Source organism: Neltuma alba, unplaced genomic scaffold (assembly GCF_004799145.2).
Source record: "Neltuma alba isolate B1F8T4 unplaced genomic scaffold, ASM479914v2 tig00007327_pilon, whole genome shotgun sequence".
In the NCBI taxonomy this organism is placed as follows: domain Eukaryota; kingdom Viridiplantae; phylum Streptophyta; class Magnoliopsida; order Fabales; family Fabaceae; genus Neltuma; species Neltuma alba.
Genome location: NW_021634752.1, coordinates 52,002 through 78,260, shown reverse-complemented (window position 1 = coordinate 78,260; position 26,259 = coordinate 52,002). Strand labels below are relative to the sequence as shown.

At 33.4% G+C, this 26,259-nt stretch overlaps 3 protein-coding genes across 4 annotated transcripts; 1 reads left to right on the top strand and 2 right to left on the bottom strand.

Annotated features, from left to right (window-relative positions):
* Window positions 1-674: 674 nt before the first annotated feature.
* Window positions 675-5,803, top strand: LOC114752310 (carotenoid 9,10(9',10')-cleavage dioxygenase 1; the record flags this gene model as incomplete). Its single annotated transcript, XM_028941044.1, is given in 10 exon segments — window positions 675-774; window positions 1,013-1,075; window positions 1,306-1,416; window positions 1,498-1,682; window positions 2,059-2,197; window positions 2,666-2,783; window positions 2,875-2,976; window positions 3,273-3,524; window positions 3,875-3,986; window positions 5,581-5,803. Coding segments are annotated over 10 exon segments (1,212 nt in total), but the record flags the coding sequence as incomplete, so codon positions are not given.
* Window positions 5,804-6,725: 922 nt separating this feature from the next.
* Window positions 6,726-10,706, bottom strand: LOC114752308 (nuclear transcription factor Y subunit A-7-like). 2 transcript variants are annotated; one of them, XM_028941041.1, is made up of 7 exons: window positions 10,534-10,706; window positions 9,800-10,053; window positions 9,235-9,350; window positions 8,983-9,063; window positions 8,330-8,494; window positions 7,463-7,818; window positions 6,726-7,018 (listed from the first exon to the last, which is right to left on the bottom strand). In XM_028941041.1, the coding sequence occupies exons 2-6, from the start codon at window positions 10,035-10,037 to the stop codon at window positions 7,492-7,494; spliced, it is 927 nt and encodes a 308-aa protein (XP_028796874.1). In that variant the 5' UTR covers window positions 10,038-10,053; window positions 10,534-10,706; the 3' UTR covers window positions 6,726-7,018; window positions 7,463-7,491. The 2 variants fall into 2 exon arrangements, with proteins under 2 accessions (XP_028796874.1, XP_028796875.1); XM_028941042.1 differs by having other exon boundaries at window positions 8,983-9,054; window positions 10,534-10,703.
* A 5,589-nt stretch (window positions 10,707-16,295) lies between these two features.
* LOC114752306 (protein FRA10AC1) lies at window positions 16,296-22,695 on the bottom strand. The gene is made up of 11 exons (XM_028941040.1): window positions 22,470-22,695; window positions 22,311-22,378; window positions 21,482-21,563; window positions 21,251-21,334; window positions 20,313-20,352; window positions 19,774-19,819; window positions 19,167-19,225; window positions 18,644-18,711; window positions 17,676-17,756; window positions 17,526-17,590; window positions 16,296-16,705 (listed from the first exon to the last, which is right to left on the bottom strand). Exons 1-11 carry the CDS (start codon window positions 22,523-22,525, stop codon window positions 16,620-16,622), a joined length of 735 nt encoding a protein of 244 aa, XP_028796873.1. The 5' UTR covers window positions 22,526-22,695; the 3' UTR covers window positions 16,296-16,619.
* Window positions 22,696-26,259: the final 3,564 nt, after the last annotated feature.

Here is a 26,259-nt window from a genome sequence, read left to right as displayed (position 1 = left end):
CAATTACTGATGATCGTTGATGCAAGATATTTACTTGTACCATTCACTTGTAGGATTTACAGGACTAGTTATTTGGTTCATGGTAAAATGTGTGTGTTATTTGAAGAGTGACATTAAGCGACCAACTGTTATCACTTTTATGGTGTATTTTAACTGATTTATCGGTGCACTCATTCATGTGCTGCTTTTAATCACTGAAGTCTTTGACCTTTGTGATCTTCATACCATTCAAGTCTTTAATTGCTTCTAAATCAAATTACGCCTGTGTATGTAGAGTTAAGTTAACAAACACTGATCTAGTGTTTCAGGAGAGGCTTAGAGAGTTAACATGAATCTATTTAAAAATGTAGAGTAGAGTTTCGTGATCACCTCCATGTCACATGATTTTACCATACTTATTATCTGTCTTTCACTTCCTTATATGCCCTCATTTGCATCTTTTGCCTGTTCTGGTAATTGTTCTTTCTTCTCTTTCTTTTATTTATTTATTGTTTTGGAGGTAAAACACTGTTGTTCTTTTGGTGTATTGAAGAGTGTAAACCTTAGCTGTGTCAGAACTTGAACCCCCTTCCAAAATGAAAGTTAAAATGGAATTTAGTGAAAGATTACGTACTATTGATATAGATGTTTGTTTTAGATTCCCAGCTGTAACATCTTTTCATGTCATTTTTCAGATTGGAGATCTTAAAGGTTTTTTTGGACTTATAATGGTTAACATGCAAATGCTAAGAGCTAAATTGAAAGTACTAGATATGTCTTATGGACAGGGAACAGGTAACTCTGGCTGTCTAACATCTTTTAAAATTCAATGTCCTGTGGAACGGTCATAAATCTGCTTAAGTGTTTCTGTTATAATTTCAGTGTTTCTTAACATATTCCTTATTTGAGGATTGTATAAGTGTTAAATTATGTATGGGTCCCTCTTCAGTGTGGATGCTATAGAAAGTATAGTATATGCATATTATACACCTGTTAAGCGTTCCTTCATTAGATTGTCCTCATATTGTTCCAGCTAATACAGCTCTTGTATATCACCATGGAAAGCTTCTAGCACTCTCTGAAGCAGATAAACCTTGTGAGTACAACTTCTATCTGTTAATTTTCTGAGAAGCATATAGATGCTGATTTTATCTGAAATTTCATTGAATAAAAGCAGGGATTGAAAAGATTGATTGGTTGTCTCTTTATGCCAACTTAATTTAGGTTTTATAGGGTTCTTTCTCTCTTGAGGGATTAAACTAATTAATGTTTATTTGATTTCTTCCAAAGTGGGACTGAAGTTATTTATTCATTTATTTTTGGCAGATGCCATTAAAGTTTTTGAAGATGGGGATTTGCAAACTCTTGGCCTACTGGACTATGACAAGAGATTGAACCATTCCTTCACTGCTCATCCAAAAGTTGACCCGTTTACTGGTAAACTCATCATTGAATTATATATTTTCGGTCTGATTTGGTGAAATAATTTTCACCAAACTATAATTTTCCTGCATGCAGGTGAGATGTTCACATTTGGCTATTCACATACGCCACCATATATAACTTACAGAGTAATATCAAAGGACGGATATATGCATGATCCTGTACCTATAACAATATCAGAGCCCATCATGATGCATGATTTCGCCATCACAGAGAATTATGCAATATTTATGGATCTTCCTTTGTATTTTAGACCAAAGGTACTGCAGCTTTTTCACTTTTATAATTTATCATAGATGGTGATGCAGAAATCGAGTCTTCCATATTTCTCTCATCTACTAGGTATCAAAATAAAAAAGCCTTTGCTCATGTACTTTGGTGAAATAGCTTTAAATAAAACATCTATGATAGTATGACGCTAAGAAGGATCTCCAGCACGAATTTTACTTTTACGGATAACATAATCAGATCATTATTGTTTATCTTAATTCAAAGTACGAACTATTAAGTGGTGTGTGAAGAATAAAGATCTTAAATGTTGATGATCTTCTTCTGCATCTTTTGTTTTGTTTTTGTTAAGTACCAATTGAGGTAGTTTATAAAACTTGGTTTGTTGAATGAAATATACTTTTTCAGGAAATGGTGAAGGAGAAAAAAATGATATTCTCGTTTGATTCAACCAAAAAAGCTCGTTTTGGGGTACTGCCTCGATATGCCAAGAATGAGATGCAAATTAGATGGTTTGAGCTTCCAAACTGCTTCATATTTCACAATGGTGTGTTTATTTGTCCCTGTTTCTCCTTGACAAAAATTCTTGATTGACGTCCTGTGATTATGATTCAGTAAAATTTGCAATAAATGCTGAGTGCATTGCAACAGCATTTAAGTTCTGGCTCAAGCATGATGGATTCTCCCGTCAAGCCTGTAGGCTGTCTCAATTGATGGATAGCTATGTGGAAGTTTAACATTTCTTGCAATAATATGCTTAGCACTGTATATGAGAAGAGGAGAAATGTCATATGGATTGGGGCCGTCAATAATTATTGGCTTTTAGACATTTTTGTGTATACGAAACAGGCTTGTACTGAGGACATATACCATCACATGTGAAACATCATTATCTATGAAACTTTGAAAAAGGAAAAAAAAAAAAAATCAAACTATCAATCTGCATTTAACGTCATTAATTATCATTGATTGTTCAAATCTGCTTTATAATCTTTTACATAATGTTCTGTTCTAGCTAATGCTTGGGAGGAGGAGGAGGATGTCGTTTTGATTACCTGCCGTCTTGAGAATCCAGATCTGGACATGGTCGGGGGTGCTGTCAAGGAAAAGCTTGATAATTTTGTAAATGAGCTGTAAATAATCTCAATCCTATGTCTCATTAGTGGAACTCTAACTACTGGACATGTTTTGTTTATCTTACACGTTTATCACTAACTGTCTTAGGTATGAAATGAGATTCAACATGAAAACTGGTCTAGCTTCACAGAGGAAACTATCAACATCTGCTGTAGATTTTCCTAGAGTAAACGAGAGCTATACTGGCAGGTAAGTTTATCTCGTCTGTTTTGGCGGAATTCAGGGTATACGTAGGTTTATATAAGCGAAGGAACTTCTCTGGGTAATGAACATTTAGAACTAGATTCTGAACTTGTCCATTAAGTTTGTGGTTGTAACTTTCAATATCCATCCTCTTCTTTTCTTTTGTGTTCAAGGGGATAAAGATGGAGCGATGCTCCCATATGTGATTTTCAAATAATGTTCTAAGATAAAATTAGGACAGTGAATATAATTAATTCTTGTTTTCCATCACTTGTATTTACTATTTCCATTCTCAAATTCAGGAGGCAGCGATACGTTTATGGAACCATATTAGACAGCATTGCCAAAATCACAGGTATTATCAAATTTGATCTGCACGCTGAACCAGATTCTGGGAAAACAAAGCTTGAAGTTGGAGGAAACATTCTGGGTATCTATGACTTGGGGCCAGGGAGATTTGGTTCTGAGGCTATTTATGTCCCTCGCGTGCCTGGCACTGATTCGGAGGAAGATGATGGATACTTGATATTTTTCGTGCACGACGAGAATACGGGGTATGTCTTTCCTCTTCACCGTAAAGAGAGTGATTTTACGGCCCCTTTGGTATAATGGGAATGAGAAAGGGGAAATAGGAATGACAAAGCTCTTTCCTATATATTTGGGAAGCTCTCTTTTCAAGAAATTCAACATGCTATATATAAAGCATAGCAAAAATATTTTCACCCATCCTTTTCCTTCCTCTAGTTCCTTTTCTGTGTACCAAATGCAGTCTTAATGGCATTACTCTTATCTGGGGCGGGACAGTTCCCTCTACTTTAAAAATTTATGTTGGATATAATGAAATTTTGTGTTCCATTTTCAGAAGACTAAAGTCTAAGAATGAATTTTAATTGCAATACTGCAGAAAATCAGCAGCGCACGTCATCGATGCAAAGACAATGTCAGCTGATCCTGTTGCAGTTGTTGAATTGCCACACAGAGTTCCATATGGTTTCCATGCCTTCTTTGTGACAGAGGTTAGTGTGAATCAACTTGTTTACCCTTCATATTGCTCTAGTTCATTCTATCTTCCAATTGACCTTATCTCCTATGGTTTCAATGAGAAAAGTTGGTAAAGCTTCAAACAATATGCTTGAGATGGAATTTGAGAAATTCGATTTTGACAACAGATAAAGTCTTCAAATAAAATGTTATGTTGGCCAATGTGCTTTAAGCTTGGTGGTATTTAAGTGTGTTCAACGTCAAATCAAGATGACCTAAAATGGAACAAAAACTGCAAAAGCGAATACAAATTCTTGACGTACATGCCCAAACTGATTAAGGGGAAGTTACAAAAAAAAAGTGATTTCGGTTAAGTTAAACATGAGAAAGTTCCCAGGAGTATGGGAGTTGTTGGGAGAACCTTAGGCTAATCATGGATTTTTTTTTTTTGGGGGGGGGGGGGGGGCTTTTTCAGCTTATTTTGATAAGCTAGTTGCTATTGAAGCTATTCCAAATAACTTATCAGAATAAGCTGAAAATTGATTTTTTTTTTTGGTGGTTAACACATCCCTCATGTCCAGTTTAAAATCCCCCATGATTCCAACAACTTCGTCATAGGTAAAATAAGCTAAGCCAAACACCCTCTTAATTTAACTAAATTTTTGAAAAACCTAAACAAACTGGTCCTAATTTATTTCAGTTCTGGTTCGGTTCCCAGGCTTTCAAGGTGAAACCGAGCCAACAGCGTGCTCTTACTTTTTCCCTTTCACTTTCCTTAATGCAGAGTTTTAGCATGATGCAATATTGGATATATCACTTTGATACAAGTTGCTAAATTTTCTGGTTAGATTTATAGGATCTGGCAAATCTGCAAGATAACCCAAGTACTACCTCTAATACTAAACATAGGAGCCAAATAAGGAGTTCACTTTAACTCTAAATATAATACTGTAGTTCACTTTGCTTTCTAAATTTATAATTTCTATCCAAAATATCCCTATTGATTGTGCATATTTAGGGATTTCCAATCAAGGGGTAGTTCTAATGTATATGATTAAAAGAGTAGTTTAAGAAAATCAAGACACATTTATTATAAATAACAAACTTAATCAATTTTCTTAATATCTTCAAATTACTTATCCGACTCTTATAGTAGTAATATGTTACCTATGATACCCCACTGGGGGAAGAAAATAATAATAAAATCCTGGCGTGCCACAACTTTTGGGTTTTCGAACTTTAAAAGTCATATCACAGAACACAATGCATATTTAAGAAACAATTTTACCCAATTTTCGAAAGAGCGATGTTTTAGACTTAGTTTCGTACTCGAACCCTTAAAAAATTGACAATTGGTTTCAATGACCCAATGAAGGATTATGCAATAGATAACAAATCAGAAGGTTTAGTTCATTATGTAATGATATGATATCTGATGGCAAAATATGATCCTCAATATAGTTCTGAGCACACAAACTTATTTCAACTTCAGTACGTATAGCTAGAAAATACTCTATTCGTTGATGATATAAAAAATTTGTATTTAGACATGAGTTGCAGTAATATGTATTTTTATTTTTTCCCCTTCTCTTGTATTTGCATTCTAACAAGTCATGGTTCTCTCCACAGGAACAACTGCAAGCACAGGCCAAACTCTGAGAGTCTTAACTCGTAACAGAAGATAATGCATCCCCTGCTGCCTCTGTACTCTTTTACACATCATTCTCATTCACTTGTTTGTTTTATACATGCATACATGCATATTTATATATATATATATATATATATATATATATATATTCAGAGGACACAAAGTGCCGACTCTTGTGATTACAAAGCTTGTGTATAATTACATTTACCGACCCAACTTGATTAAAATGAGATTAAAAATATTTAAAAACTTATAATTATCCTCCAACATGAAAATTACTGTTAAAATTAATATTCTAAGAAAAATATTTATAAAGTTGGTTAAATTTTAATTTTTTTTAGAACAACAATAAATCTTCACAATTTGATTGCGACTTTCACTTTATTAATTGGAAATTTTAAATCTTTCTGGTAGGATTTTTGGATATGATTTTTCTTGCTTTTAAATTGATTTTTGGGCAGTTAAATATTTAAATGGATGTGCAGCCGATGTCTTCTGGTCTCTGGAATCTCAACCAATCAACATTTCCTATAAAGAGAAAGCAGGGTTCAAATTTTGAGGGTCCAATATAAAGTGAAAATGAATTAATTAATCATAGGTGTAAGCGTGAGGGGTACATCACGCTATTCTTGTATTACAAACAAATAAAAATACGGAATGTTATCATCAACGTTAATGTGGGGAAGCCTTAACTACTCATTTGATTGTGGTTTTATTGATGACACGACAAATACTACCTCCGGTCCTAATTATAAAAACCAGTTGACTAATTTGAGAAGATTAAGAAAGTAAGTTGAGTTAGTTGTGTCTTAAATAGATGTTGTCTTTTTTAAAATATCCTTGCTAATCAAGTGTATTGACTAGAACTGTCATTGTTAGAAGGGCTACTTAATATATAAATATAAGAGACAAAGTAGATTGAAGTCTTATATTTAGGACCAAAATAAAAGTCAAACAGGGTTTTATATTAAAGACCGGAGGTAGTATTTCCTATTCATTATTCAAAATTGCCGCAAGAAAGGCAACCTCAAGACAACATTCTGTAAGCTAAAAAACATTTATTTTTGAAAAAAGAACACAAACACAAAAAGTCATGGTAAGGCAAGTGGGGTGACAAAGTTATAAAAATATGGAAGTATTAAAAAGAACTTTAGAATTCATGAAGTCAGTAACCACTAAATCCAGATTCATGTACTCACATTCACAAGTCCATCTCGTGGACAAGTTCAGAAACTATAAAAAAACCATTATTTCACTTCATATCTCATCTATTTAACAAATAAACCAAACCAAAGGGAGACCAATCGCAGAATGATCTCAACCCCTTTAACCAAAGTAACCGAGCCAAGAATGAGTTGCCTGTGAGGGTGGTTTCCTACTTTCTAGAAGGAAGAGACAAGCCTTTGGCCTCTTCACCTGCATAAATTGAAACTCCTATTAGGCTAATGATGAAACATGCAACCATAACAATACAGTATATATACAAAACAGAAAAGAAGGCAACCAAAAAAAAAATGATTGTTGAGAATATATAATAAATTTTATATCCTTGTTCTTTTTTCACAAATTATGGGGAAACAGAAATAGTTAATTTTAAGTCTAATTGGACGTCAAAGGCCAAAAACATAGCCATGCCAGGCTAGGGACCTGACCAAGGTCATGCCCAGTCCCACTCATAAAACCTCTGAAAAATATAGTAAACGAGCTTTACCTCACTAAGTGGGGTCGACCATGTGAATTGCACGATGCCATTGACTAATCTAATATAATAGACATTGTAAAGGAAGAAAGAAAGGAAATCCCTATCCATCTAAGATACCAAACAAGGTCACGTTTTCTAGAACTTAACCCATCCAATACCTGAGAAAATCCACCAACTCAGAAGATTTTCATTTGATGGCCATATTTGAGGCTCCGTGAATCTGCATGCTTCCCCTCTCTCGACCAAATAAGTCTCCACTGTGCATGTTCCCCACCATGGACACCGACATGTCATGATGATTCTTCGATGAGCCGAAAATCTCATTGTTGATTAGAGAATGGTCAGAGGAGGGTGTGTTGGCAGATATTGACAAAGGGTTTGAACCATTGTTCTTGTCTTTTTCGGGAGCAACATTGGAATTGATATTTTCAAGCTTCTTCGTATTCAGAAAGCGACCCCCACACCCTCTTGCCCTTCTCATAGCATGTTGGTGACGAGATTCGTGAAGATATGGCTGGTAAAAGGGGGAAGAAAGATGAAGTATTGTAATAATATGATCTCTTACATGCGAGACAAATGGAGGGTAAACAAAGAAGTCTGAATCCTCTGCAATAGTTTAGTAATATCATAGGAAAGATAATGATACAAAGAGATGATTGTATGATGCCCATTTCATTAATTTCCCCAAATACCGACACAATAGAGTTGTGAATGTATATACTGAAATGCTACATTAAACTGGTGCGCTCATTTTGTCCAGAGTCACATTGATTGCTTAGACATGGACTATTTACAGTATTTCATTCATTAAAATTAAGAATTGCAATAAACAATGTAAGGATCTTTTTCCCCCTTGCAGAAATTAAAGAGATTTTATATTATTCTCACATTAGTTGTTTGTCTTTTAAAACCTATATACTCTTGGCTTCCACACAATGGTTAAGATATTAAATAAACATGAAAATACTGAAATGTTGAAATTGAAGGTTTGAGTTTGGACAACTAAATCAACATATCAACCATACCTTTCTAACTTTAATAACTTTCCTTTCAAGCTCAGCCTTAGCACGTGACTGCCTTCGCCTTAAGATACCATGATACTGCTTTGCATTGACATAAACAGGCTCCTCTTCCATCTCTAGTGGCAAGGGCATTCTAGCCTGGTGCATTCCATACAACTGAGGATTTATCTAGCACCATGACAGTAGCAGTTAGGGAAAAGCAAATCAACAAGAACTTAATACATTTATTTAGTTCAATTAGAATCTTGAGAAATGTAAGAAGCATCACACGTGGACAAAGTGTCAGGGAGATTGAATTTGAGGGAAAGGCATATTGAGAAACAAGTTCATCGTGAAAGGAACTGCATGACACTGGGTAATTATAGTTCATTCATAGCATACATAGATAGGTTGGTCGGATTTGGATCTTATGAAGTTACATGCCTGTGAAGTGTTTCTGGAGTAACAGAGAGATAGAAAGGAAAATGGAGTGAGTGGAAAGAAAGAAAAGAGTTCTGCACAAACCTCCGATCTTCGTTTCACTTTTTCTTTCACTTCAAAGAAACTTATAAGTTTTAACATACCCTTTATTTATGGAGAAGCAAACATTATGTACAAATATAACCACACAGAAAATCACTGTATTTCTGATACCAAACAGCAGTTAGCATACAGACCATATTGTGAGGCCCATGAGATGCCAAGATTCCAGCATACTGTGCTTCTGAGTAAGGGTAAGAGGTTAAAATCTGCATGTACTAAGAAAACCCAAATCAAACGTTGCACAAAATAATAGATCCGGTAAATTGCCAAAATATTTTTCTGAAAGAAAAGAAGGGTATTGAGCCCTGGCATTGACTAGCTATAAACCTCCCAACTACTAGTTCCTCCTTTTTGTACTCTTGTGAAGGGATTTAGATATATCTTACAATCGAATGACTGACAAGTTCGGCTTGGGAATTTGAACTAAGGTGTTTGCCCATGGCATTTGGTGAAGAGGACATAACATATTTGTTGTTTTGGTCATCTTTGTTGACATTCCCACCTGAAATCAACAAGAATTTCTTTAGATATCATATGAAGCTCGTGTGCATGCAGAATTCATGGTAGGGCCAAGTTAAATTAGTTCCCACTTATGTTCTATTACCAACAGACGAGAAGGGAATTCTGAGAAAAGAAATGAAGAAGAAAATCGTGGACCTATACCATCAATTTTTGGTTTTCCTAGGCCTCACTCAAGGGATTACTTGTCCTTTTCATCATTATAGGAGAGGTATAGCATGCAAGATATGAAAACATCCCATGTTGTTATAAAAATTGATAGGTTATCGCCAATCACAGTTGAGTTAAGTGGGAAAAAAAATTATCAAATCACACAAATCGTACTGTATGAAAGGATTGATGTTGTCACCAGAAAATAGAAGGATAGATGTTAAGATTATGACGTAACATACAGCTGCGACTAAGATGTCAAAACACAGACACCAAACGTACCAACTGCAGAAAGTGAAGGTGAAACCATAGGCTGTGTCTGCTTATGAAAATCAACTTTATTTGCTCCTTCATTAACTGGTGAATTCATGACTGAACCACTAATCTGGTATACTGAAGATGACTTAGAGGCATTTTCCTCCACACCACGCCACCATGGCTGAGAGAAAATGCCTGATTGAAACTGAATCTGCCCTCCACCTTCATACCTCTTATCTTCCACATCAGATTTTCCCGGCATCCTTCCCAAGTTTTCCCTGAAATCAAACAGGAATAAGAAAAACAGAAATCGAAGTACAGATGCAAACAAGCACATGATCAAATAGAAAGCAGTTTGTAACTCCATTGTATTGTTTGAAAAAACACAATGAAGTTAAGACTAATTCAAAGGCCTGCAAGATGTTATGTAAAGGGCAAAAGCAAACGAATTTAATCCTATAATTAAGTTCTATATAGACATGAATTGATCAAGCAGAGTTCTTCAGCTGTGTGTTTGCCACAGTGAAAGGCTACATCACTACCCTTTCCCTTCACTGAAATGCTCTCAAGTTTTTTTCCCCCCATCTTTTCTTGCCAACCAGACACCCAGAAGAAAATTTCTACTTCCCACAAGTTCCCAAATTAGGAGCAACAGAATTCCATTCAGGCATACAGGATTTATCAGCAGTTACTGCGGAATCTAAATCAAAGCAAGAGAATTTTCATGATTTATAAGCAGAAACCTCTGAAGAACTTACTCCAGGTTGCGAAGCAGCAGAACAAGACGCAGAAGACTTAGGATTTACAGCCTCAGTTACATTGAAATGAGACCCATTCTCTCTCTGCCTCTCTGTCTGCAACCTTAAGAGAGACATACAGGAGACGAGGATGATGGAATTGGAGAAATATAGGTAAAAGAATTGACTAAACGAACGTGAAAGAAAGGTGAGAAAATGTGAGACTGGGTCCACCGTGGAGACGAAAATCATCCACTTTTTTCTTCTTTTTTCCATTTTTCAGATGATTAGACAAAGTGATAAGTTAATATCTGCAGGGTAATTTACTGTGAAGCCGGATCATGACAAAATTGGGAATTTTGGTTTGGTCTGAGAAATGTAAAAGGGGGGGAAAAAAAATCTTTTTTATTATTTCTTACTCACGCGAAGGTCGTTATCGGTGTCTCCTCTTTTGAAGAAAACAAACGAAAACATATTAAACCTAATTATTTGAGGGTGATATTTGTGTGTGATGGAAGAACGCGTACACGATTGGACAAAAATATCCTTCTCTAATTTCTTTTTCTCAACTCTTTTTTATTATTTGGTAAAAAAAACTCTTTTTTATTCTTTTTTATAATTGATTTCAAAACTCTAATTCTTCTCCATCAATGTGTAAATTTATCTTTTAAAAATAAAATAATTGGTCACTTAATATTATATATTCAAATTTGTAGTGAGCTCAAACGATAACTAATATTTAAAAGAAAATTATTACTCTTTCCGTTCTAAATATAAGATTCATTTTGTAGTGTATCATATTTTGTAGTGTAAATTATACTGTAAAATGGGTCTTATATTGAGAATAGGAAGGAGTATCAATTATTAATTAATTATAATTGATAATAAACAGAACACAATTTAAAACAAAAATAAAGAATAGGTTTCGCCAGCTTGATCCTGTCACGTATGTATGGGCAATTTGGACATAATAATATAGTCTATCTCATTAATGAGCTAACCTAACTTAGACCTTATTTTTTATAGTATGATTGATATGACAAGTTTTAATTTTTATATAATTTTTTTAAAAGCTAATAGTTCATCAAATTTAATCTCGCTTTGTTAAAATTAAGGGTTTGGTTCTTAAAATAAAATTTAAAACCATAATGCTTAAAATTTTAGGATTAAAGATGACATTAATCATTTTTAAGATATAGTCTTATAGAGTTGTTAACTTTTATCAATAGAAGTTAAATTTAGTAGAAAGAATTAATCTCCATAATATAATAAATTAAGATTTAAATACTTACTAAGAAAAATATACATCTTAAGTACCCAAAGATAACTGTGGCTTAAGAAAAATGAAAAAAGAGGTGTTAATTTTTTAATATTTTATTATTAGATACTGGAAGTTGGATAATTAAAAGTGTCCTGCATGCTGACACCTGTCTCGTCGTATCCAACGTGTCTCAATCATAAACGACATGCGTGGTCCCCACAAGGAGGACCCAGCCAGATGCCACGTTGTCGGTCCGCGAAGAAGCCATCATTATTTGTCAACGCTCCACCAACTTAACAGCCGTTTGCAGACGGCTTAGCTTACCCGCCTTTTTGGGTTTGTCGTTTTTCCCACGCAAGCAGTAAAACGACGTTTTTGGGGCGACGAATGAATTTATCTCCATGAAAATTTTAATTGTTGAACCTGAACCTGCATTATTTATTTTCTTTTTAAAATAAATAATTTTTTAACTAATATATTATTATTGATTTACAAATTCGTTGGAAATTTATTTTAACAAGAACTGAAGAAAAAATAAGACTATGCTAACGCTATTCAGGAATATGAATATTTACAGTGATTAATCTTTATAAGTTGTATTCAATTACAAAAAATAATAATAACATAATGGTTTTGTGTATTATGCTTTGTATATATCCAAAAAAACAGTACTCAAATATTTTTTGGCCAAAAAAAAAACAGGACTCATATTGATTAAGATTTTTTTGTGTACATCTTTATTTAGTATTTTTGTTTATCACAAAAACTAATTCTTTCAATGTTAATATTAACCACGCTTCCCTTTTTACATAATACTCCTCCGATCCTAAATATAAGACCCTTATATTATCTTTATTTAGTATTTTTGTTTATCACAAAAACTAATTCTTTCAATGTTAATATTAACTACGCTTCCCTTTTTACATAATACTCCTCCGGTCCTAAATATACTAGTATAAGGGTCTTATATTTAGAACTGGAAAAGTATAAATTTATTAATAGAAATGTTTACCATTCAACCTAAAGAAGGTTTTAGTAAAGAAAATTAAAATTGATATTGTAGTGTTATTTAATTTTTTCAAGACACTTACCCACCCATCTTTTTTCTTATAGAGAAGATCACACATGCCCAATGCCATATATAGGATTAGGATTTTTGGACCTCCCTTTAAGTTGGGAGTTGCTGTTGCCACTAAAATAATATGACATTGGCATTCTCCTATTTAAAGATAATCAATGATAAAAAGTGCTAATTTATTTTAGGAAAATGGTTTTAAAAAAAAAGTCTCTTATAAAAAATTCTATTAGCGAGAAAGACATAAATTAGAGTATCAATATTCTGTGTATAAAATTTGTAGATTACTAACATTTTCTGTGTATAAAATTTTTAGGGGAAATTGCAAAAAAAGACCTTGGAATTGTAAAAACGCAGATAGGGACCCTTGATAACTTCACTTTGGGTTTTGACAAGAATAATATGCCCTGAAGTTGTCAAAACCCAAAGTGAAGTTGTCAAGGGTCCCTATCTGCGTTTTTACAATTCCAAGGTCTTTTTTTGCAATTTTCCCAAATTTTTATCAGTTTTTCCTTACCAATAAAATCTTTAACAGGATATTTTCTCCCCAATTTGTTCATTTATTTGATATTACTAACTCCTGTTCTTAATATAAAAACTCTTTTGACTTTTATTTTGGTTCTAAATATAAAATATCAATCCATTTTGTATCTCTTTTTTTTTTTAAGATAGTCATTGTAATAATGATAGATCTAACCAATACACTTGATTAGGAACTATATTTTAGAAAAGACAATACCTATTTATTACAAATAACTAATTTAAATATTTTATAAAAGATAATAATTATTTATTATAAATAACTAATTTAACTAATTTTTTTAATCTATTTAAATTAATCAACTAATTTTTATATTAAGAACTGGAAGTAATATATCAAGAAAATTGCATAAATTACATAATATTTAACTCTCCTCTTGCTTAAAGCGAAAGAGGCATTATTAGTGTTTTACCAAGTGGAAGACACGTTGGGGAGGCACGTGTGGGGTGAGGGGGACCCGAAAGTGATGGTGAGTGGTGAGTAAGCTGCAACGTAACACGTGGCAAGGAACGAAGCTGGTGAGGTGGCAAAGAGCTGAACCACACACATGCACAACTGTACCATAAAGTTCTTTTGGTCCCTATACATTGTACCTTACTAAAAGTACCCTTTTTCCCACATTTAAATACATATGTACGCATGTTTGATTCTGTGATTCTACCTTCACACTTGTCTTCTAGACTAGTTTGTTGTTGTACCTGTCCTTACTCTTGTTTCATAAGTTTGTTTTTCCTTTTTTTTGACCGGGACATAAGTGTGTTTTTAGTGAAAAGGGAGAATACCAATGATATGAAGTTACAGATGTGATTAAACTCAAAACCTCTTATTTACAAGAGAGCTTTGTAAGTTGAAAGATATGAACTTAATTCTTAAATTTTAATTTGGTATAACTTAGGTTTTATAATTTTGACTCAATTGTAATTTAGTTTCTAAACCTTGACTCACTGCAATTCAATTCTTATGCTCTTAACCATTTAAAACTTAGTCCCTATGTTTTTAAAAAATAAAATGATATATTTCATGAACCTAAGGAGCAAAAGTTTTAAATGTCTAAAATTTTAGAAACTGAGTTGTACTGAATTTTCAAAAATCAAGTTACAATAAATCAAAACTATAAAAACTGAACTGTATCAAGTTACAATTTAGAGTACTAAATTATAATTGAATCAAAATTATGAGAAGCAAAAGATTAATTTTCTCTAGGAGTTAAAAGTTAGCTATATATTAAGTATATTTGGTTTGACATTAAACACTTACTTTTACTAAAATTATGATTTAATTATTTTAACATGTCAAATAAAAAAAATGAATATAATCAAAATGATCCATTGACTTAATGCATTTGATTTTAGATTAAGATGCAGTGTTAAACTTATTTGTAACCATTCTTTTAAAGTTAAGACAGGAGTTTTACTCTCATGTGGATCCAACTGGAATGGAATCACCAAATTATATGTCCATAGAATATAATACAAGGCTACATCTCAGAGGAATTTAATATTCAATAATTAGTAGTTTACGGCATGATGTGACATGATTGAGGCACTGAAGCATTATATAATTTAGTGTAGATGCATCAGTTTGCTTTTATATTTGATACCCAAAAAGGGAATGTATGCTTGCAGAGTGAGTCTACCACAAAGAGCACTTTCTTGGTTTTGAAGGCTCAGTTCAGAGAAAGTGATGGTTCTTATGAGAACTTAATATCTAAGCCATGGAGGACCCTACTCACTTACATTTCCTTCTGAACAAGAATTTAGGGAAGGGACAGTGACCCTTTTAAGTTGATGAGTAGCTTTTCCAAATGGAAGCAAGAAAAAAAGAACCTTGCTCTTCTTGTACTTTTTCCCAAGTCTTACGTCTAAAGAATGAAACACAAGTAAAATATTTATAAGTTTAAGTTTCACTTTTCAAGGATGGTTTTTCAAGTTCTGGTCTTCTATATTTGTTTATTCATTTTTTGTGGTTAGTGATTTCATTTTTTGCGTCAAGTTTTGATCAATGTGTCCCGCCTTGATAATACTTCACCTGCTTTTACTCTATTCTGTCGCAACAGATTCTAATTATTGACTTTGGAAGTTCATTAATGCCCCTGAGATGATGATGATGATGATGAAAAAAGTCCTGACCTTTTCTGTTTCAATGAGTCTGAAACAAATGAGAGTTTTGAGCTCCTTTTCATCAGAAGATGCATATTACTGGTTTCAGTCTAGGTGTCCATACATGTGAAGAAAGGCAAGCAACGGTTTGGCAAAGGGACATCCAATAACAGTTACTATTTGAGAAGTTTGCTGGTTAAAAGAATCTGGTGCAACTCCTCTTCAACTATCAACTATATGCAACATATATTTAATAATGTGTAGAAGTCTTCAAAATAAAAATCATTTATTCGTAGCTCAAGATCTGTTGTATACAAATAAAGAAGGATTATACCCATAAAAATAAGTTAACCTTGCTCAAATCCATGTCCCTTTCATAAATAAAATAACTTTTCAATCTGTAAAACGTGCTTATAAGTATTTTTCATCACTATCCTAAATAGGCCCAAAATTTTTGAACAATTACTTTTGACTAATTTTTTCAACTTGAAATGGAACCTACCAAAGGAATGCAGGTTTCATGCTCATCTTAAAAAATGACCATCAATGTTTATTGACGAGATGAAATCTGAATTGTGTAAAACAATAAGAGTTTGGTGAGTAAACTGCCATTTTTAGTGAAAAGATTAATAGGATTAAGTAGGTGTAATTACACGGGAAATGTGCATAAAATTCATTTTCTCTAACCCTTACCCGCTCTCTTATCTTTGTTTCTCTTACTTCAAACACATTTTACATACCTCTAGACTTAAAAGATCCGTTTTTCTAACTCTAGAAGATCCACCGTGGTGGAAGGCTTGGGAACAGTAAAAGGCAATGAAGCTTGTAATGTGTAAATTACATTGATCTGGCAAAAGAAATCGCATTATTCATGCTGTACAAACATTTTAGTACGACCTGCAACCCAAAAAGAATTATAGTATGACCACAACGTCCTATGTTACTACGTAGAGTTAAGAGGTAATAGTTTCCTCAAAAAGCATTTGTGATCTTCTCAATTCTGTACTTGAGACATCCACCTACAGGGCCACTCTCCTGTCCCCCTAACAGAACCCAAAATTTTGTTTCTCGTCCAACTTTGACATAGAGGACATACTTTTTGCCTCTAGGGCCACGATCAATCTGCTGAGGTCACGGAAACATTCCCTCAAGAAATTCATCGAAGTTATCGTCGTCGTCAATTTTATGATCACTTGCAGAAGTTGAAGCCCTTTTCCCTGTTAATATGTAAGAAATACTCAGCTGAAGGATTAGGTGCAAGGAGAAAGGATTTCCAAACATCTTAAAGTTTAAAAAAAAAAAAAAAGATTTCAACACATTCAGTTAATAATCAAGTTGACACTTAGGCAAAGCCCAGTCTACAGTTACCATCACGTGCAAAACCAGGACAAGAATATCCACAGTTCAAACTAAATCAAGGAACATATATCCGTACTAACTAACAAAAGCCAGGCAAATTAAGATCTCTGTCAACTTAATCACCAGTTCCTGAGAAACTTGGTGCTTCTACTTATTACTTCCATGCTAAGAAACAGCTCAGCAGATGTACATCTGAAGCAACCGACAAAACTAATGATAACATGAACTCAAATCCCTCATCAAAAAAGACAGACACATTCAAGATGAAGCCACACACACACACGGATGTTTAGAATGACCTCCCACCAAATGGGCCTCAGATTCATATAACAACAGCATAAAGTGTCAATAACCAGAATATCATATTCAGAATGATCCTTTCACAAGCTTCAGTCAACAAAGACAATCATTTGTATTTTTTATGAAAATACCCTGAATTCATTAATCCCAGTCAGACCTTCCAGCCAAAAAACATGAAATGCATCTTTACAGAATGCATGAGCAACAAACCCTTCTATGCATATTTTATCTGCTGTAAGTTTGTGTCTTCATGAGAAATGAATTGCTAAGTAGTTCTGCAAACCACACAATATAGAGCAACTACTGAAATACAAGGTCGGAAGCAAATTGTCATGGTGTAAAACTATGATGTTCTTCTAAAACGAGGCAACGTCAAACCTTTTCTCCTCCTCTCTTTGCTTTCATTGAGCTCTTCCGAGTCATCATCACTCTTTGAACGATTCCTACAAATCAAAGGACTCAATCTCCTATCTTTTTTGTCAACTATAAGTGGGAAAATAAGAACCGAGATGGCAACAAAATTCTTACCTCTTTCGGCTGCCTTCCTGTTCTCTTTTTTCTAATTTTTCTTTCTCTTTCCTCCTCTTGTAATGAAGCTTCTCAGCACATCTTTAGCACCAATAAAACGAAAATTAAGGCAATAAGTCGTTTTGCCCAAGAACATAGTGCATCACTAATATTCTGTTCAAGATCTCTGGGGTAACTTCCTGACTATAAGTGTTTCACAGGCCAGCACAATCTTGAAGCTGATTTTGAGGATCAATTACAGGAATACCAGAACTTATATCTTAAGAAGTATCAAAATCTTTTAACAGAATAGGAAAGCATCAAAATCATCCTCTTACAATGCAAGTATGCCGACTAAATAGCGAGTGTGTATTAATGTGTTTTATTCCATATCTGATAGGCTAAAATTGTGTCATTAGTAGAATTTTATCCTTTGATCATATGAGTATTTAATGACTTATCTCGTCTCTTCTCCCATAAAAAATCTCATGCAGGTCAGAATTCAAAGACTACTACATTTCATTCAAGAATTCTCACTTGCTTTCTCCACACTTTAAACTTTCAAGCATCAATTTTTGTTATGTGACACAAAATAATTTTCATAACAACGGCCAAACTAGAAGAGCTTCAGTTGCAACACTTAGATTTAAAATTTCAAAATGTAAAACTGATTCTAAGAAAGTGATGCTCTTCAGACTATGAAATTCTACAGCAACTCCAACATGGACTTTGAGGATGTATATTCATGGATTGCTTGCAATGGACACCTTTTGTTGTGACATGTATTTCCTATAAATGTTTGCGGCAAAGGCCCCCCCCCCCAAAAAAAAATCCCACTGGAAATTCTTCTTTCAGAGAAGTGGGCTATGCAAACTTTCACTGCAAAAGCTAGAAACCTCCTGTCTATGATCCATCGATTTAACAAAAAAATTTCATGAATATAGTTATAATACAAGTAACAAAGCTAGCAACAGCATATAATGACTCACCTCTCACAGGTTACCAACTTGACAAGGGCTTGTTTGTTTTCCCCAGCTTCAAAGTAACAAAAGTTCACCTGTGAAGAATGCAAAGAAATGGAAACATCAAATAAGACGAGGCAAACCACAATGACTCAGTTCTCAGGCAAAAGATTTTGGCAGGACAGGACATAACCCTTTCGTGAAACAAGAAATTGAAAGACAAGATGATATCATATGTAAAGACTAGGAATAAAAAAGACTTAAGCATCTTCAAATTAAGGCTTTTTTTTCTTTTTAAGTAAGCCCATTCTAAAATATGAAGACCTTTTTAATAGATCAACTCGTTCCTTCACCAGAGTTTTTTCTTCGCCTTTTCATCTGTCAAGCTCTTTCTCCACCATTAAATCAATACTCCTTCTGTCTCGCTCTCTCATAGAGGAGTTTTATAGTATATGCCCATTTAAAATCAAACTAACACATCTGAACCCCAAGCATAGGCACACAGCAGGCTAGTGGAATAGATTAATGAATGATAAGAAGAAAAACTTGCCTCATAGCTTGCTAAGCCATCTTTCTCATCACAATGTTTGTTCCCACATATGAACTGGCCTGCAAAGTTGTGTAGCCAATTAATTCTAAAATTTAACAAGAGCCTAGCCATTTTTAAAACTAAATAAAACCTGAGACAACTATTTCCATAACAGCATGAATGAAATAGACAAGTAAATCTGTAAACAAAGTACTTGTACAAGCATGATCTCCTGAATAAGCATGCATATAATGTCAGCGGTTTAGTGAAGCAAGCTCGGAAACAAGTGAACTTGTTCCGTTGACAAAAACAATGACTGATATAGTAGGTAAAACATAATTTTATCACACCAATATATTTGTTTGAGGTTTACAATGATAATAATAATAATAATAACAACAATAGCAGCAATGAATTATAATAATCAGTTTTCTTCTAAAAGGACCAGTAACAATGCATTTGGACACAAACGATTTTGATAGAAAAGTATTGATAAATTGAACATGAACTTAAATAGACAAGTTTCTTTGGAAATAAAGAAATGCACAAAAGTCACACAAACTAAAATGCACAAGATAGACCTAGAGGGTGAAAAATGATTCCTCAGTAGCCAGCAAGATGTCATTACCCTTGCCAGATATCACTTCCTTCTCTGTCCTCCATCTGAGGCCAATCTACAAGAATATGCCATTATTAATATATGACATTTAAAATGCACTAGAACTGTGAGAGCTTTTATGACACAAAAGTGGAGAGCCTCTACCAAGAAACTGGGATTACACCAGAATCTCCGGTCTCAAAGGATTTCAAATGCTTTATATATTAATATTACCTAAAATGTATTAACGCATATGAAAAATGACTTCTCTCTGTCCAGAAAGATATGTCGTTTATAAAACTAAAAAACCAAATAATATTGTCAATATGTATCAATTACCCTAAACCTGAAGCACACAATGAGTTCAAGAATAGTCCAAAGTCGAAACCTCTATATGTTTTAAGACACCCTTTGAGAACAAAAGTAGGGAATCAGATTGCAAATGCAAACACTAAACCCCTTGGATCAGGGACTTACCAAACAAGATGATATAAAAGAAGAAACAACAAAAGGACGGCAGCATTTTGAAATACATTAGGAATAAGTTCCATAGGCATTAAGTAAATCACCTTGCCACTCTTGTAATGAGACATATCAGCAATGCAATATCTTTAGAATATTCAATTAAGGCAACAAGCAAACCAGAGGATTTGACATCACAAAAACTAGAACATTTTAGGAAAAAAGAAATAACAAGCAACACATAATTTTACAGCGGCAGACCTATGAACATCAAAGACAGTCAAAGTGCAAAAATTATTCCCTAAATATTTCCATAACCTCATTCAGAAACTTATATAGCATGATATGCGCATAGTAAAACTCTAAATCAATCGGTCCAAATAATGATGGAACTGAGATCAAATAGAGAGGAAAATAGGGGGGCCCTTAGGATTGAGTAGGCTGAATTTGCATTGATCAATGGATGAAGATTTTAGTGGCAACAAGAAAAATGAATTTAGATTTTAGCAAGAAAGATATAATAAGGGTCTCAAGCTAGCCATGCTTGGCGTTAGCTCAGAGATTAGTTGTTTATTTTGACAATAACTGAAATTAAATTCAAAGGGAGAAGGAAAACTAGTGTCAAAGAGAAGCATATTGAGCTTAGATGAAGCAATATCGCAAGAACACGCTCATACTCCTCAAATGGCATGCTAACATCAACAGCGATGTCAGTCAGTCTTCACAGTTTCAATTAGCCCCTTTTAGTAAAACATTTTGCCTAAAGAATGTTCCTGGTGGAAAGCAGAAGTATGAGTTGACAGGCAGGCATAAACTGCTATTAAGTTCTCTAAATTTGAGCAGCATTATCTTTGAATTGGGCATGATGCAAATTTCTTCTGCCAACTTGGTAAACCAAATGAAAGTCAAATCCTAAGATTACATCAAGATCAAGCATTACCGATTTTTTTTTAAAATTTTTGAGACAAATAAAAATCATCCAGTTCTCTTTCAATATCAATAATCAATAGGTTCAGTAAAACTAGGGTCAAGTTGTAAAGGATACTCTTTGAAAAGCTTGTCATAGTAACGTTTCACCAGCCTTTGTTCCCAGGAAGGATCCATATCATCTTCTTCAGAGCGTATGAATCTTGCATTGCATTTAAATTAAAAGCATCATAAATTCAGGCAATCCATGTACTGAGAAAATGATGAGTAGATGTTGAGATAAGCTTCAGGCCTTACGCCTTCAGCAATATCACAAACAAATAGCAACTAAAAACAAGAATGAACTTACCTATATCCCTCTCTTAGTGTGTCTTTATCTGTTTTAATAGGCAAACGTAAATTGGAAGGTTTTTCTTTCCCATAGAAGCTAACTGTGACACCAATAGAGGATTCTTAGAAGACTTATGAAAACATAATATAGCCATACCCAGGCTGCGGAAAACCAATTAAAGCTTCCACATAGAAAAACCGGACATATTATGATCAATCAGCAATCAGCAAAAGACATAAAAAACATAAGAAACATTTCACAAGAAAAGAAGTACCAAACCCCTGGAACCTATTGTTTTATAAGATGGTAGTAGGTCTCAACGTAGGAAAAAATAAATCTACAGCTCTAGTTACGATAAAAGGGAGATGTGAGGATGATTGTAGCCTCCTTCCTTCTAAGTGGAGGAGACTGTTCATCATCCACTTGCTTTAGGACATTAAGGACCCAACAAATCAAGTACTCCAAACTTGCTTAATTTCCATAGTGTCCATTCCCGGTCCAACTGACAGCTGATCAAATGTCAGGAGTTTAATAATAGATAATGACCAAGGAAAATGCAAATGGTGAACAAATACTTTTAGCTTTCATGACAATGCGTCCATTGGAATGGCCCCGAAAATCAAGTTGGACGATTACCCGTTCCTTTCTAAGATACCCAAAACTACTAAAAAATCAAACATTTTAGCACTTACAAATCACAGTTACCACGTCACTCATTTAAGAATTCTTGAACAAACCAAGTACGAGAAATTAAATAGAAAAAACAGATTAAAGCTTAGAGCTTGTAAAAAGGGTCAATTCCCAAATACCGTACAAATGAAACTATAGGTTTAATATATTATCATACCGTAATCATTCAGGAACTTCTTATGCCGATCATAAGCATTAAGCCCTCGAATATGTGCCTGGTATTGCCTACAATACCATTCAAATGGAATTACTAATTAAGCAACAAAACGAGTGCAGTAACACAGAAAACTGGGGCAATCAAAACCAACAAACGCACTGTTTTCTCTCTTCTCTCTCAAAAATTGCTGATTTGAGAGATCCAAATGATGTCATGCTTGTCTCCGCTACAGAAAAACCCTAGGCTGCCAATAGCCAGGCGGAACGCCCACGATTCAGCTCCAAAGAGAAGCAATAGAAAGGGCGGGGAACTGTAAAACGACGTTCGTTGATCGTTCTATCCTTTGCCTCATTTCTAAGCGCAGGGAAGACGCTATGTCGGTCTACTTCAACAATGTTAACTTTTTTCTTTTTTTGGAGTAAAAGAACAATGTTAACTTTTTTACATGGTATTAAAACCTAGCCTAAAGTCTGTAATACTTTTTTCTCCTTTAGCTAAGACGTCATTTTGAGCTTTTTTTCCCTAAAAAAAAAAAATACTTAGAAGATAGTGAGGTTCGGAGATCTTTTTGTCGTCATTTTCTCATGATGTGGTAGGAAATAAGTGCAATATCATCAATATGCAAAATAGAAACTGATTTGATCATGGCGTTGTTTATGTGTTGGGCTGGGAGAGTATGTTTTCATCCTTCATTATCGTGCTTGTTATGTTTTTTTCCCCCCTAAGGGGCTTGGCATAATGAGTTAATTACATAGTGGTATGAAAACTCTCTTACAAATATGAGATTGTGAATTGGATCTCACATAAAACGGCTTTTTTGTCCGGATACTATAAACAGTAGAAGATATAACCAAAATGCGACACAGTAGGAGGTATTTCTTGAAATACATCACTGGAACTCGTTCAGGGTGAGAACGACTTTAAATTTCTGAAAAAGCTGTTTATGCCAAGAACAACTTTGGGGATGTGACATATTTTTTTAATTACAAAAATTAGAAGTCATTCATCACGTGAACGACTTTAGTTTTATCCTCATTCAAAAAGTGTTCCAGCGTGTCGTCCCGTGATATTTCCATCACTTGTACTGTAGATTAGTCAAATCAATCTGTAAGATTTGCCATGCGTTATCCGTTCGGTTCTCTCAGCTCGTGAAGGCATAGTGTAAAGCTGAAACTTGAAGTAATAGAAGAAGAAAAAAGGTCTATGGGAGTAATAAGTGCATAGTTCATATAATTGTTGCATGCTCTGATATTTTTTCCTATGGTTGCTTTCTTTCCTCAGTCCATTCTTTCCTCTTCCTCAGTCCATTGTTCCTCTTCCATAGATATTGGCCATTTCTTCTTCTTTTTTAGTTGTTTCCTTCCTGTTCCAGTTAGGCATTGGAGGTGTGTATTGTATTGTGATGTACTGCATTTTATTTCAGCTTGAAGGTTGATTATTGATCTGATTAAGGTGCATGCTCTTACTTAATTTCTTTTTTAATTTTTATAGCAAAGTTAGTGTATTTAGTCATGAATTTTTTGACACGTTGAGTTTGTTATTAAAGATGAAGACATGTTGCTAATTTTCTTATAATAAATAATATAGTAGTACTAGTTAAGCATATTATATTACGTAATTGTATTCACAGGAGATATAACTACCTAAAAAGAAACGGACTCTAATGTGTTCAATGGATCCGCAATAATTTTTATGAAAATGCAGAAAAGCCATACTTTTAACCAGGAAATATATATATCAATTAACACCATGGAAGAAAGTATGAAAATTCAAATGTTGCAGACATAATTTTGTTTGGCTAACTATGTAGTTAATATTTGGTTTTCTTAATAAAGGATTAAAAGGGGACGGGTATAAATGATTTGGAAGAAAAAAGTAACTAAAATATAAATCTTTTAAGACTCAATTCTTTTAGAGCAAATTCCCAAATTAAAAATTCATTAAATAAAAAAACATAATATTAAAATTACATTTTATTTATGTTTTGACTATGTTGAAATTCAAAGAGACAATAATATTAAATATGTAATAGTTATTAAAAAGAAATAAATATTCCCTCAGACTTTATGTATTTTAAAAAATAATGCTAATTTATATTAGTTAAATTTCTTTAGTTAAAAATATTAAATATTAATTTTTTAATAAAAGAACACATGTTTCATTTTCTTCTTGAAAGGCTTTAAATTTATTCAATTATGTAGTTTTTTTTTTTACCTTATATTTATGTGGACTTGACAACTTTGTTCAGTATTTTTGTTTCTTTTTGTTATTGTATCATTAATTTTAAGATATTTAATATATTATACATGTAATTTCTTGCATTGTTAAGTGTTTTATTAATAAAAATAAATTGATATGTAGTAGTATATGTAGCATATGTCTATATATATAGTAAAATATTTAGAAAATAGGTATAGATTAAGATTTTAGAATATATATGGTATAATATTTAGAATATAGGTGTGTGTAGATATTTTGAAAAGATCAATTTTAAAAATTATATATTTGTATTATTTTTTATAATTATTTTATTATCTTATAAATAATAGAATATGGGTTGAAAAATGAAATATATTCATTGTAGGGAGTATCTGGCTAAATAATTAAATTTAATTAGGAATTTTTTTTCTATGATACTAACATTGTGGTGAGACCATTTTGTGTATTTCTATGATATGATTTTTTTGGGAAAAAAAGGGATTGTGGAGTTAATTTATTTTCACAATTTAATTTTGATTGATTAATAATTATAATGTCATATCTAGGGAGTAAAATGGATCATAGGAAGGAGTTCGTGTGTGTGTGTTTGCAAATGAACGAATTTTAAACGACCCCATCGGTGTTATATTTGAATCTAATAAAGTGAAAGTAATCAAAATTGACCCAAATATTACTTTGGATAGATTGAAGGAAGTTGTTGGATGAAAGCTACGACTTCCTTCCAATCAAATTGTAACAAATTTGGTATACAGATATTCTACATGCATAAATCCACTACAATACTAAGCATGCAATTTGGAAGATAACTCAGGTATAAAACAACTGTGGCAAGTGACCGAAAGATTTTCAAGTCAATTGATATGTGTAGAGTTGTATGCCAACATATGTGATGTAGAAGATCATGGTCATGTTGAGCCACAACCAACAAATAATTATAATAGAAATACTCTACCATCAAGTTACAATGAGTTGAACATTGTCAAGCAAGAATCCATGTTTAGCAATCACATGATATGGATTGGACCACACTCGATGAAGATTATGTAGACAAATTAGTCATGATCGCTCTACTTGTCTACAAAGATTGGCATATAGACAATGACAATAGATTATGTATTTCACTTTTTTTAAAAAAATATTATGATTCATAAATAAGATGAAATTACAATTAGTTTCTTTATTTTTATATTATTTGGGTTTTTTTTTCTTCAACTTATGTAGACATATTTGAAAATGGCGCAATCTTCAAAAAAAGATCATCAACCTAGATCCAAAGGATAACTCTCTTCTATACTTGCAATCTCGACATATTTCACAAGTGTGGAATGATAATGTAAGTAATATCTATTGACTATATATTATAAATTATAGGCTTTGATACTGGCTTTTTTACCTTTTCATTGTAGGTTTCTAGAATCCTACACACTAGATGAGTCATGCAAACTGATCAAATGATTGAGCCGCCCAGCCATCTAATCGAATCTCTTAGATTAGCTGGATTCAATGGCATTGCTCGAATGGGACAATTTGATTATTATCAAAGTTTAGTCTCAATACTTATTGAGAGGTGGTGTCCTTAGACTCACACCTTTCACACTACACATGGAGAGTGCACAATAGAGTTAGAGGATGTAGCTATGCAATTGAACCTTCCATGTATGGGACTTCTTGTCATTGGGAGAACTAACTTTAATTGGCTAGATGTTTGTAAATGGCTTCTAGGTATTAA